We start from the raw sequence: 14683 nt of genomic DNA on the forward strand, positions 1-14683 counted from the left end.
CCGGGGTGGAGCCGAGCCGGACGCAGTGTAAATTAGAAACAAGCCACATCTGCTCAGTGCCTATATGTGCTCCTGCACTGTATATTTGCTGGTGTTTTTAGTTATGTTATTTGCAGAAATCAGTTTTCACTTGGACATTGGAGGATTTATTTATTTTATTTATAATGACTTATTTGTAGGAACAATAAAGAGGTATCACATCCAAAGGAGTGAAAAGTTTTAGTAGGCACTCTATTCAATGTTTTCAGAATCTTACCAAAACAATATTTTACAGCTAGTAAAAATTTGACTTGAACTTTCTCAGGAGGATTATAGACAGCAGCCTGAGACAGGAGCAGGATGATAAGGTCAGTTTTTAAACTTATTAAATGATCACAGTGTATGAACCACAAAGAGTGTTTAGTCGTGAAGTTTTTTAAAAATAAATACCTGTGATTCAGATTTGCATAAACTAATCTTGGTGTCAAGTTTAAGTGTTTGAATCCTACAGTCAGGTGGGATGCTGTCTGTTACCGAGTACAATGAAACCAGTAAACTTTGAACCAGGAACAGAACTTGGTTAGCGATCACTCTCAGGGCAAAGTTAGTTTATTCTTTGTCAGGTAAAGAGAGCCAGCATCCATCAGAGAGAAATAATGAAATATACAAACGTGAATGTACACCAGCTTTTTTTTTTTTTTTTTTTTTTTTTGCCACATTGTCTTTATGGCCATTCTGTACAGTGGAGTGAGTCCCAGTTTATGTACATGTTGGGTACAGAACCTGGACAGGAGGCAATAGTGCATTTTGTTGTGTGATTGCATGCTCTCCTTCAGTCTCTTCATTTCATTTCTGCTCTTCCTCCTCCTCTGATTGGACCATCAGCGGACTTGTGGAGCATAGCCCTCCTTCATCAGCCCCTCCTCATAATCAGTCTGGCAGAGAATCATGTTGTTCTTCAGGAAAAATTTGTCTCCCACACAAAACCTGCAGAGAAGCAGAGGACAGGTGGCACTTAGATGATCACCAAAGCATGAGTCCCATCATTAATGCTCCACAGTGGTCCTGAGTTACTGCTATATTAGCCAGACGGTGGTGCTAACTCAGCCTCAACTTTTGTGACCTTGATTGTAATCACTGTGTATGACTGGTAGCATTATGCTACCTTTCATAAGTGACATTTTTTACTTCATTCTCTCTGCAGGTCAGTCATACTGTCAGTTCTAATTCCAGCTTGCAGGAAGTTTTTGGTTGTAGTCAGGCTCACAGCCAAGCGAGGCAGAGAATTTCTCTGCTGTTTACACAGATCGACTGAGCACTTCTATTTCGGTGGGAACAAGAGTTGAATTTATTTCTTTCATTATTTTATTATTCTGAAAATATCACTATTGATTGCGCCAGTTTTAAATGATTGCAATGTCCATAAATCATGAATTTTATTTAATTAATTGTGATAGTAAAGACCTTTCAGTTTAAGGTTAGACATCTTTGTCAACGTATGCACAAACCTACAGTGTGCAGGAAGTTCCAGGAAATAATGAAGGCTTTAAAACTTTGATGATATACATTTATCCCTCTGATGCATCCCTGAAATCTTTTTCTCTGTAAGCCCTCCTGAAGAAAAAAAAAACAGAAGAAAAAAAACAAGTATTTGTGTGCATAAAATTTTACCATTCAGGATTTCACTAAAATCTGATGAAATTTGATAAATATTAGAGCTAAAAACTTTAAATAAAATGTCTGCTGAACATTCAAGGGTCCAAACTTTTCCAGAATTTTTTATTTCAACTTTCTTTATTGAATTTAACAGCTTGACATTCATTATTAATCATTAGGACAATGAAAACACAATGATCTCAAATAAGAGATACAGAGAGAAAAAAATGAAGCTGGTTTCTCTATAAACCCAACCCACCCTGAACACACCACGATCCAGGTCCAAGCACAAGACTAACAATGAGACATCCAGTCCGTGGAAGTACACACACTCTAACACTACATACACAAACACACCCACACATGTTCCAAAACAGACAGGAAATAACAAAAGAAAAATCAACAGTAAATAAATGAAGGAAGGACTACTCAATAGAAATAAACAAATGCTAAAAATTATGGAATATTTATAATAATTAAAGAAATACAAATAATAAATAAATACATAGGATAAAAGGGCCCACAGATAATATAGTTTCCTTCTGTATTAAGGAGCAAAGTGGTAGTGGCTACTAAAGACAGAAATTGTTTCCAGGTCTCCATAAATTTGTGGGCAGAGCCGATGAGTGTCAGCTTCACACAGCTGTGAAAGCTAAAGATTTTCCAGTAGAAAACTTCTCTCACCCAGTTGTCATAAGACAGAGCGATGCTTAGTTTCCACATAAGTAAAATAAGTTTGAGAACCAAAAGAGTGTTGAATAGACCCTCTTTAGTCTGATAGGTAGAAGTAGAGGGTTTTTGTTGTCCATCCATTTATTATTTGTATCTTGATGTGGTGCCTTCTTTATCAAAAGCTTTCATTCATGAATGTCTCATCTTGTGACTCTCATATCATGTGCATGGTATTAATAAACCTGACAGTGATTTTTACCTGACACTGTTTGGCAATCAATATTTCCCCCCACAAGACTTTCAACTAGTGTATGGACAACATCATCCCAACCACGAAGTGTTTAACAGCTGAATGTCAATGACAGGCTTTAAAATCTTAGACTGCACTGTACATATGTCACAGTTTAAAATATATTATTTTTTAATGTTACTAAGCTGTTGTTCCTGACAAACAGCACAGGTTTGATTGTGTTCAACAGAATTAGTCTGAGGATCCAAGTAGTCCTATGTGAAGTTTTTCCCATCATCAGCACTGACCTTTCCCTTCTGCTGTCACCCAGCTGGGTTTCCTGTGCCACCATCTACACTGACCTTGACCCTCCAGCTCTTCCGTGGCCTCCGGCTCTTCAGGGCTGGATGATGAGGCTGGGCGACAGCTTCATTGATTTGCTGTCCCCAGGGCTGATCTGTGGCTAACTGCTTACAGGACGGATCCTCATATCTGCCGCCTCCACCCTGTCCTCTATCGCCTCAATATGCTGTCTGTGTTTGAATTTAAGAATGCAGGAGTTCAACTTTTAAGGTTTTAAGGTAGAGGATGCTCAGATTCTGGACAATTTAAAAACAAAAGTAACAGATATAATAAAGAAAGATATCGGTCCACTGTAAATTATATTTTTACAAATATGAGTCATCCTTCTTAATGTTATGGACAAAGTGGGGAAAATGAATTGAAAGTTGGGTCTCTTCTGCACAAGAAATGAAACATAACTGTTGAAGCTTTTCCTTTTCTCTTCTCTTTGAAGCTGGCTTATCTGAAAATGTTTCCTCCACAGGGGGCCAGCAGAGGGAAGCATGATAGCTTTAATTGCTAATAAATAAATGTTAACATTCTTATCCAATGCTTGACTGGTGGAAGAAGAGATGATGAAATCAGATAATTAACAACATAAGGCTTCCATTACACATTGGAAAAACTGACATGTTCATTCATGCACCTGTCACCACTAAAGAAATTGTGTCTGTCATATATTGTTTATATTCTATTGTTTCTCTTTTCTTTGTAGTAATGATTTAGTGTCTTCTTGATGTGTTAGGTTCTGTTAAGTCCAACATTAGGTCCTTACCAAATGTGTGTCTTACACACTTGTATTGTTTTTATAAAATCATTACCTGTGGAATAGAGGTAAAAAAAAATAAGTAAGACTTTATTTGAAGTGTGTATAAGATAGGGTTGCCACCCGTCCCGTAAAATACGGAACCGTCCCGTAATTGGCTGTTAAACGTAGCGTCCCGTATTGAACCAATATGGGACGCGATTTGTTCCCTATTCTACAAATGTGTATGAGTAATAATAAAGAAGTGGTCCCTGAGTACTTCATAAAGTAGGCTGCCCCAGTCATTGTTTGACTCACGGTGTTGGTGTTGCGATATTGTGCCCACTATATTCTGAGATATTTTGGGTACTACACACTAACCGACACGCCGCCACAGCCCCCCCGCCCCAGCTTTACATATATAGGGACTGGTCCCTTATTTTAATTTCTGAAAGGTGGCAACCCTAGCATAAGATTGACATGACACTGTCGTAAACATGACATAACACCTGTCATGAATATAAAGAAGTCTTTATGAATGTTTATGACAGTTGTCATGAAGTGTTATTCGGTAAATAATGACACTTTTAATGCAAAGTTGCTCTAAAAGTTGCATTGAAAGTCCATTAAAAATGCCAACTTTGCATTAAACTGTCATGATTTACAAAATCATGCAAAGTTTGCACTTTTAATGGACTTTTAATGCAACTTTTGGAGCAACTTTGCATTAAAAGTGTCATTATTTACCGAATGACACTTCATGACAACTGTCATAAACATTCATTAAGACTTCTTCCTGTTCATGACAGGTGTTATGTCATGTTTATGACAGTGTCATGTCAGTCTTATGCACACCCCTTCAAATAAAGTGTTACCAAAAAATAGCCTTTTGGGTAATTCTGGCTTTTTAAATTCATGAACTATCATAGCTTTTATTAAATTATGCTGGTCCTTAATCTCCTTTCAAATAAATAAACCACATCAAATCAAGAATATTAAATAGTGAATGTCTCGTTTCTAAATTATGGCCTTCCTTTAAACAAACATTTTCTCTCTATAATCCTGGTTCAACACCTTAGATTCATTAATATCAGTATATTTCTGGCAATAGTATTTCAAGAAATCAGTCTTAAATGATCCCAAACAGACACACAACATCCAGACGCAACTCTTTGACTTTTGGCTGAGAGCCTATGAAGATCAACACAATCCAGCCCTCACTGATGACTTCACAGATGTTGATTTAGAAATAAAATACGTTTCATGATTCCTGTCCTTCTAAACACTGCGAGCAAATAAGAACTGTAAGAATGAACAGTTCAAATGTAATTTAAATAATTTGTTATCAGATGATGTCATTGTGGAGAGAATATCTGAGAGAAAAAACAACTGAATGAATTGAATTCGATCTGTCCTGCTGGTTTGTTCATTGGTGCCCCAGTTCTTCCTGGCCTCTATCAGCATGTGAGGATGGGTGGGAGGAACACAGTCCATGTAGCAACGTACCTTTGATTGCAGAGCTGGCATGCAAAGCAGTCCAGGTGATAGACATTTTCTTTTGCCCTCATCACCATCTCAAAGGCTGGAATTAGCTTGCTGCAGGCTGCGCAGTTTCCTGTTACACCAAACAACCTGAACCACGAAGACAAACAAGATATGATTTAATCCAAAACAATACAAAATACAGAAAACATTAAAAATGTCTTAATTATTCCAAGACAGAAAGAGCATTATCAGATAAGTTTCAAAGCTTACTAATCATGTGGAAAAAAACTGAATTCATCACAAGATCAATTAAACAATCACTTGTAATGATTAAGTGGTTATCTTCTTGAATAATCATTCAACATACATCTGGAACATCTGCACAGCGCTTCACTTTTTCACATTTTGTCATGCAACAGCCTTTTTCCAAATTGTAACAAATGAATCTCTTTCCTCACATTTCTACATACAAATGATCCATCATGACAATATGGGAAAAAAACAAAAAAAAAAAAACAAACAAAAAAAAACATTTTCAGTCATTTGGAAATTTACTAAAAGTAGAAAACAGAATAAATCACATTTATGTAAATATTCACAGTCTTTACTTAAATTGAGCTGTTTTCACTGATCATCCCTGAGATGTTCCTACAGTTTAAATGAATCCATCTGTGGTAAATTCAGTTGATTGAACTTAACATGTAAAGATTCACACCTGTCTCTATAAGGTCCCACAGCAACAGGAAGTGTTAGTCAGATAGAAAGATAGATAGATAGATGGATAGAAAGATGAATGCAGCAATGGAGACGTCCTGAATGAAAACCTGCTGCAGAGCGTCTTGGCCTCAGACTGGAGTGACGCTTCATTTGTTCAGCAGAACAACCCAAAGGAGAGGCGTCAGAACCTCTCTGTGGACATCCTGGAAGGCCAAGCCAAAGTCCAGACTGGGACCTGACTGAAAATCTCTGAAGAGATCTGAAGATGGCTGACAGACGCCATTCATCCAACCTGATGGAGCTTCAGAAGAACTGCAGAGGAGAACGGACCAAACTGCTTCAACAGAGGTGAGCTGAGCTGCTGGCTCATATTCAAAAACAACTGAGCTGCCATAGGGAGATCAACACAGTATTAATGCTGTGTTGATCTCCCTATGGCAGCTCAAGCTTAAGCAAAGGCTAAGAATATGTTCGTAAATGTGACTTTTTGATTTTCTATTTTTAATAAATTTGCAAAACACTCAAAAAAAATCCACACTGTCACAATGGAGCATTTAAGAGTAGAATTTTAAGGAAAGAGATTAATTTAATACAATTTAGAATAGACCATTGGAGATAAGCACCAGCTCTCCTCACAACTCGCAAGGATAAATGTGTTCACATGGATGGATGGATGGATGGATGGATGGATGGATGGATGGATGGCATTTTGAATAAGGCTGCAACCTAATAAAATGAGGAAAAGTGTGAATATGTCCAGATGTACTGTAACTTGGTGTTTAACCAGGTGATTTTCTGGTAACTTCTAGACTAAAAACAATCAACCGTAGCTTGTAGGAATGCTGAAGCATTCCTTCCAAAATAATCAACAGCATTATCCCACAGTTCATATTTTCCCACAGTTCATATTTTCTTCATAATAATAGCTGTAAAAACACATTTTCAAAAGTGTCTTTTTTTTTAAATTTCAAAACAATAAATGTACCACTCAAAACTGGCATACGTCAAGACTTTAGTTAGAAACAATTAAGAATATCTTACATCATTTGAAATTGTCTTATGTTTTAGGCCCCAATTAAACATGATTTTTATTCACAGACCACAACACACTAAATGGAATCCTATTATTATTATTATTTATTTATTTATTTATTTTTATTCTTTGAGTGTGTGAGCTACAGCTGGCATCATAGAAGAAGATGGAACATTGCTTTCACTGCTGCATGCACATTGTGAAACATTCACTGACTACAGGGGCCTGTTACTAAACAGCAACCTGGATCCAGCAGCCAGTGGCAGAAATAACATAACAAAATCATAAAGCAAAATAAGCTATTAAGCAAAGTTCTTGAGGGTTTTTTCACAGCCTGTGTTAAAATGACAAAACTGCATGCAGCTCAGAGCCTGTAGAGAACACCAATTGATAAATGATCGCAGGATGTGGGATAGTCAGGCCTGGTTATTAACCTCCAGAGAGGATGTAACCTAGAGGAGATGGATTTTACCTTCAGAAATCCAGACACAATTATCATTGTTAGCAAAACTCAACACAATATGGGACAAATCTTAAGACATGGGTGGATGGGAGAAGTAGTTCAATGGTAAAAATTAACAGGTAAAAATGTAACTTATGTACTTGTATAAATTATAGATTTTTATTCAATATATAAATGCAAAAAACTCTGAGAACAAAAGTGGTCAAATTTACCACAAATGGCCAGGCAGGGGGTGCAAGACGCTCCTTTAATGCATGCTGACCCACCAGCAAACAAAGCTAAAATATGTCAAACCTTAAATACTTTAGGTTTGAAATATTTACAGGTTCTCTCTACAGGTTAAGTTCAATCAACTGAATTTCCCCAGTTGGATTATTTGACTTTTATATCAATGTCAATGTCAAATTTATTTATATAGCACTTTACAACAGATATAAAACTGCACCAAAGTGCTGTACAAAAACAACAACACAAATGACAAAACAGAACACAACAATACGTCAATTAAATGCCAAAGAGTAAAAATGAGTTTTAAGAAGTGATTTAAAATGATCCAGGCTGTGGGCAGATCTAATCTGGAAAGGTAAATTATTCCATAAAACAGGAGCAGCAACAGAAAAAGCTCGATCTCCTTTCCTCTTAAGTCGAGTCCGAGGAACTGTCAGTAATAACTGATTATTTGACCATAAAGTTCTGGACACAGACCGGAATTTTAAAAGGTCCTGAAGATAAGGGGGGCTAACCCATTTAAAACTTTATAAGTTAACAAAAGAATCTTAAAATCTATTCGATAAAAGACGGGCAGCCAGTGTAAAGATGCCAGAGTTGGCCTTATATGGTCATGCTTCCTGGTTCCTGTGAGAAGCCATGCTGCTGCATTCTGGATCATTTGAAGTCGCTGAATCTGCGATTTATCCATCCCTCTATATAAAGAGTTGCAGTAATCCTGACGAGTTGTTATGAAGACATGGATGAGTCCCTCAAAGTCCTTAAAACTTTTGTTTTAAGGACTTTTGTTTTAAGGACTTTTGTTTTAAGGACCACCTTTAACGACAGAACTAACTTGTTTATCTAGTTTTAAAGAGCTGTCAAAAGTGAAAAGTGAAAATATCAAAAGTAAAATAAAATAAAATAGGAGGTCATTCAGCCATTCAGTTCAGGTGTGCTGGACTACAGGTGGCCCAACTTACCCCAGCTTCCCCTAGATCCATACTGAGGGACTCTGCAGTGTGTTGCTTAGTAACATCCACAGTTTAGGACTTTCCAAACAGAAAGGAGCAGTGGTGAGTCCTCATAGTTCAAATCTCTTCTGTAATTGATAAAACAGCTTGACGAAGCTGAGATATATTTGAGGGTTTCTGTAGTGACACTCACCAGTGGCAAATCAAGCTGTAATGTACAATGCCTTCTGTGCCATTTTCTATTCATACCTACTTACAGTTCAAAGCTCTTTTACATTTGGAAGCACATTCACCAAACTCACTCAGAAAGCCACTCTAGGTTTTGTGTCTTGCTCATACAGGGAAGCTGGAATCAAATCCACAAACTTCACATTACCAGATGCCTTATCTTCCCAGTGAACCACAGCTGCCCATGGACTCACCTGCTTCTATGTCTGGCGTGCTGCGTCACAATCTGCATTTATTTACCTTTAGCATGGTGATTTGAAAACAGAATACATCTTTATCATTGTGATTTAGTAAAATAAGAAACAAAAACAGGTTATTGGACAATCTTTAACAAAAAGGGCCAATCAGTGAAGACTTGTATGTGTAAACTGCTCAGACAGAAGCAGAAGCTAGAGAAAGAAGAAGGTCTGCTGGAAGCTGCGTGCTCCGTTTCTTTTGCCCAGCCCTCACCTCCTGTCTTGCCTGCCACATAAATTGCTCCAGCCTCGGCATGCATTCATCAGCTTCTGTATTAGAATTTGTTTCCTCACAAACCATTGATCATCGTCCTATTACTAGGCAAATGACAGTTAATTACCCACTACATTAACCACCAGGACCCGGGGACTGACTCCCTGTGCCATCAGTCAACATGATGAATGTGGCAAGTTCAGTAATGCATGACCATTCTCCCGTCTGCCCGGCATGCAGAGAACAAGCCCCAGATCACACTTTAAAGCATCAAGGGAAAATCTATGGCAATTTGCATAATTACAGACTCAGGGTTAATAACAGACAAATGATTTGTCACATCTCTCATCGGCTTTTTTAATGGAACTATTGTGTTATTAACCATGCTTGGAACAATGCTGGTGTTCTACATGGAAAGTAGAGAAGGCTTAACCTGTCCATCTGTAAAAAGATCCAGAAGCAATATAGCAGAACAGATATGAGCAGCATTACATTAGAATTTGATCTAAGAAGTCAATTTGACCAGATAGTCAAATTCTTAAGGGAAGTTGGGGAGGGGGGAGGGGCAGATGTAATTAGTCCCTCTCCACCATTCATGAGATTGTCAATGATTAAACAACTCAAGAGTCAAAGTTATTTCAATTACCACAGGCATGACCTGGGAATTGTCACTGGGATACAATTTTTCTCCTTGACTGCCCTCACTTATGAGGCTGCCAGATCCACCAGCCCTCATCTACACCCAAACACCGATCTGTCCTAACAAGGAATTATGGGATCTATTATGAGAAGAAGGTGATAATGTAGGGAAGTACATCAATTATTTTTCCTATCAATGTTTTAGTGAAACTCACTCGTGAGGCAGCAAAGGCAGCACAGCAGTGAAATGTTTCACTTAAATATCAGTTTGAAGGTTTCTCCCCAACCTGTTTATGGCTACTTCTGCTGCTTCTAGTTAGCTAGTTATTGTCCCTAATTCAAGATTTTAATCCAAAATCCAAAATTCTACATTTTCAGCATATCAGGAATGAAATATGGCGAAGTGGCTTGCCTACATGCACCAGAGCAGTTTTGCTCTACAGATGGAATGGTAATTGCTTGACTGACTTTATGAAATCAGAGAATGTGCCCATGTGCAAACTGAAAATTTTTAAAACAACTGACACTTTAAGAAAAAAACAAACAAAAACACCTTCTGAGTTTCAAAAGAAAAGCCAAGCCAACGGGAAGGTTCTAACAGTGACACAGGTAACCCTGTTATTCCACATGTTATACTCGGAACTGGGACCTCTCATCACCTCAGTGCAACCTGTCAAAGGACTATTTCCATCAATCATGCTGCTGTCATTCACTGGTTTGAAAATGCTGATTTCACCAATGACTTAAAGTGAGGACTCCCTGTTATGAAAGGCCCAGTTAATAATAGTAGAAAGAAGATGAGCACAAACCAGAATTACTATGGTGTGAGATGCACCAGTACTCTCATGCAAAAGTGCATGAGAGTACTGGTGCACAGCAAATCTTACTGTGGATTTTTGGCTAAGAAAAACTTCTGTCATAGTATTTTATTTTCAAGTCCGAGCTAAAGATCTCAGTCAGCACCGTTCACTGCAGAGACCTGGCAGGTAACAGAGCAGCTGGATAGCAGTGGGTGGGTGTAAAACAGAGTCTCACTGTTCCACCACGCTGCCAACTAATTCAGAAGTCATTGAGGGACTCAGCTCAGGCCTCATAACCCCGCCAATACCATCAATATCAACAGCTGTAAGCAGGACTGACACCAACCAATCAGGATTTTAACATACTGTTTTCTACATTCTGCTCTGCCCCGTCTGCACTCCATGCTGCAGCAGCTCCAGCCAGCCACTCTCCCAGGCTGAGATGTGTTTTTAGCTCATTTGTTCCTGAACCTCATCGCCATTTTGCTTCATTAACAAGGGATACTAATGAAGGCCTGGCTGAAGCTGCCCACTTCAACTAAAGCAACGCTTCATACACACACACACACACACACACACACACACACACACACACACACACACACACACACACACACACACACACACACACACACACACACACACACACACAAATCCAAAGGATTGGTCACAGACATTCACAGAGACATTGAGCGGACCCTTGTAGACGAGTTCAGATGATGAAAATCATGTCACCTGGGCAGCAGAATCAGGAGGTATGAATTATGCTTAAAGATTTTCTCTGAGTTATGGTTTTTATCACCACACAGATATGAACAGGAATAAATAAGAAGGGACATATGTAGGGTTTGAATGAGTTTGGGTAAAGATAATTGGGTCAAGTAAACTTGACTGCATTGTTTGGATGTATGACTGGATTGAATTAACTTTACTATAAAGTGCCTTGAGATGATATGTTGTAAATTGGTGCAATAAAAATAAATTGAATTTAATATTATTTAATTTGACTCCAATGGCTTCACCCAGTCTTCTTATATTAACAAAGAAGGCCAACAGACATTCACTGGCAGAGTTCAGGAGCAAACTGTAAAAATGGCTGCTGCTCCAGGAATTTCAATAATACTGATTTTATTAACGTATCATTCCAACATCAACTCCCTCATATGCCAGATAGTGTTAACATCTTCATAATCAGTCCTAGTCTGTCTTAATTTTTTTTTTTTTGCAGTATTCTCAACATTGCTATTGTTTTAGCGCAATGTTGTTGGGCTATCTTCCTTCTGCTACGCTGCCTCCTGTTGGTGACCTTACATGGGTGTTCGTCTAGTTCAGTTTCCCAATCAAATATGTAATTTTTTTAGGATTAGGGTTTTACTGGTTTTCTTGTGTCAAAACCTTATTATTTATTTACAAACACACAAAACCTTGAAAGAGGTACATTGGAGAGACAAGGCATTTCAGGTTGCTAGTTTCACATATCTCTGCGTCAGCCATGCGTTGGACTGGGAGCCCCTACAGTGTATACCCCCCACCTCGTCACACTGAGCAGGATATGTTGGGCATAGAAAATGGAGTGATGCATAAATAGTTAGGATGCAGCTGTTTTAACCTCTCTCATGTCACAATACCAAACTAAGCGTGAGGATTTTTGTGTTCCTTTGTTTTCGTCTTTGTTACCACACACTGGCTCTGTGTGTGTGTCAGTATATTGGTTTAAGACCAGATAACTGTGAAACCAGACCAAACCAGTGTTTGGCAAAGATTGTGAGGCTGAGAGGGGCCGATACTGCACCTCGATGTGTGTCTCACAGCAGGGTTTCTGTTATCATCCTCTCACATGCCTGCAGAATGGAAGTGACAGCCAAATATGTGGCGGTCCTGCAGCCCCAGAGTGTTTCAGGCAACACATGTCGCCCATTCTCAACAAGCAGTGACTGCGGAGGGACATAAGCACATCAAACGAAACGAAAAGCAAAGAAAATGCCAAGCTCTTTTTACTGTTGCTACAGAAAGGCTCCTGTTCCTATTTCGAGTAAGAAGTTCTGTTCAAACTAAAACCTTTTTAGACTTTCAGGTCTTGAAGTTGCATTTGCAACAACTCTAAGGAAGGTTAAATGATGGCCAGACTGGTACAAAGAGACCCAGAATATCTACAACTCTTCCACAATCCTGAACCATTGGCACAGGACAAGATTCTTTCTTATTTACTCCAAATTCTGGCCCTACCATCTGAACGTCTAGGCTGAAGATTGAGACACAGCAGAGCAGGAAACATTTTTCTGATCCTCTCCTGTCCAACTCTGGGGAGCATGTGAACTGTAACCTGGATTTCCTGTTCCTATGTGGCAGGTTAGGGTTAGGGTCAAAACACATTTTAATCCTCAACAGCTACAAATCAATGTATATTCTCTCTTTTTTTAGATTCTTGTCTGTGAACCTGACAGATGCTTGTGAGTGAAATTCCAATCAGATGAGAAGTTTATGGCATTCTGTCTGCCACTAACAACCACGCTGCATTCAAAGTGACTTAATCTCCTTTTCTCCCTATTCTGATGCTCAGTTTAACTTCAGCACTGCATCGATGCGCCTATATGGCTGATTTATGGTTTGTGTAAGCTAGCAATTGAACAAGTATACAAGGATGTCAGGGACTGCACATGTATATATAGTTTGTTGTTAGATTTTTAAGCATTACAAAGAACTCAAGCTTAAAATCACACATTTCAATTTAACTCAGTCATTTTCTGCGACAGGCTGCAACCTGTTTTAACTGCCACCAGGTGGAGCGTTGGATGCACTCTGGACACCACCAACACAGACAAAGCAGCTTGGATACAGCGGTTTGAACATCTTTGTGTGAAAAATAAGTCTGCATGCAGTGGACGGAGAATTTTTCTTGGAACTACATACTCAGGAAAATGACTCTGATTCTTAAAAAGAAGGAAAAAAGATAGCTGCAAGTCCAACTGAACAGTCATGACATATTATTACATTATGTTAATGGCAATAAACTGAAGAAACAAGGTGCAATAATTGGAGTCCTGCTTCATGTTTTCATTAAACTTAGAAAAGACAGGTGTTAAATTAAAGAGACAAAATTGGTTTTCCACAGTAATTAGAGAAAAAGGAAGAAAGCTTTGCAGACTAAACTTGTCTTAAGAAAGAATGAAAAACCGACTTGTATTTCAAACTCACTGGATATGACAAAGACAAGGGCTGTTTGGATGGGCTTTCAGGAAAAAGCCCTTTCTCCTTAAAAAGAGCATAGCAGCATAACTTTGGTTTCAGAGACTGAATCTCTACAAACCTCAACACCTTTTGAATAATGTCTGTTGGACTGTTAAGATCAAAGTGGTATGTTGGCCTATAAAACACATCAGCACAACTATTTTAAAACCAGTACAGCATTCAAGCAAAAACAGCCATTCAAGAAAACAATGATTTAAGCTCAGCAGAATCAACAGACTTTCTAATAAAACTGATGATTCTCCTGCAAAATTCTGGAATTGGAGATGAATTAGGCAACTGTTGACCTCTAAGAGTGGGAGAAAGTCGTTTCAGAGCAACTGTTATCAAACTTAATCATCTCTTATATTCTTTACAATTTGGTTTTCAGGGAAATATTGTAGGTGCTGTCTTTAGATTTGAAGAATTTACACAGTAAATCACAATAGTTTAAATTTTTAAAATTACAGAAGGAAACTTTTTAACCCTCACACCTTTTAGTTAGCAAATTACTGATATTAAAGATCTGCATCCTGATTCTGACTTTCTGAATATTGTTGTCTTGGTTACTGTGATCCATTGCATAGAAAGATGAACTCACTCAAGTTAAGAGAATGTGTCTTTTGCTTCTGTCTGATTGGAAAATGAGTATTTGTTAAGAGTACATTTATCACTGAGAGTTAAGTTTTAACAACTTCAACTTACTTTATTTGGTTAATTTTGTTTTTGGTTAATTTTGTTTTACTTTTGCTATATATCTCTTATCTTTCTTATCTTTTTCTATGCTTTAAATTCAAGTCTATTTTTTTTTAAAGGTGCTAATATCCATCTCTTTTTGT

At 38.1% G+C, this 14683-nt stretch overlaps 1 protein-coding gene across 1 annotated transcript in view; it reads right to left on the reverse strand.

Moving 5' to 3' along the window:
• Positions 1-570: 570 nt before the first annotated feature.
• lmo3 (LIM domain only 3) overlaps positions 571-14683 on the reverse strand; it is a 39744-nt gene continuing 25631 nt past the window's right edge. Inside the window, exons 3-4 of the mRNA XM_014970691.2 lie at positions 5130-5255; positions 571-966 (exon numbers count right to left, since the gene is read on the reverse strand). Of these exons, the coding sequence (XP_014826177.1) occupies positions 861-966; positions 5130-5255 (232 nt within the window). The 3' untranslated portion in view covers positions 571-860. The remainder of the gene's footprint in view (positions 967-5129; positions 5256-14683) is intronic.

Source organism: Poecilia mexicana, unplaced genomic scaffold, assembly GCF_051168715.1.
Source record: "Poecilia mexicana isolate PSO_F unplaced genomic scaffold, ASM5116871v1 scaffold_23, whole genome shotgun sequence".
Lineage (NCBI taxonomy): Eukaryota > Metazoa > Chordata > Actinopteri > Cyprinodontiformes > Poeciliidae > Poecilia > Poecilia mexicana.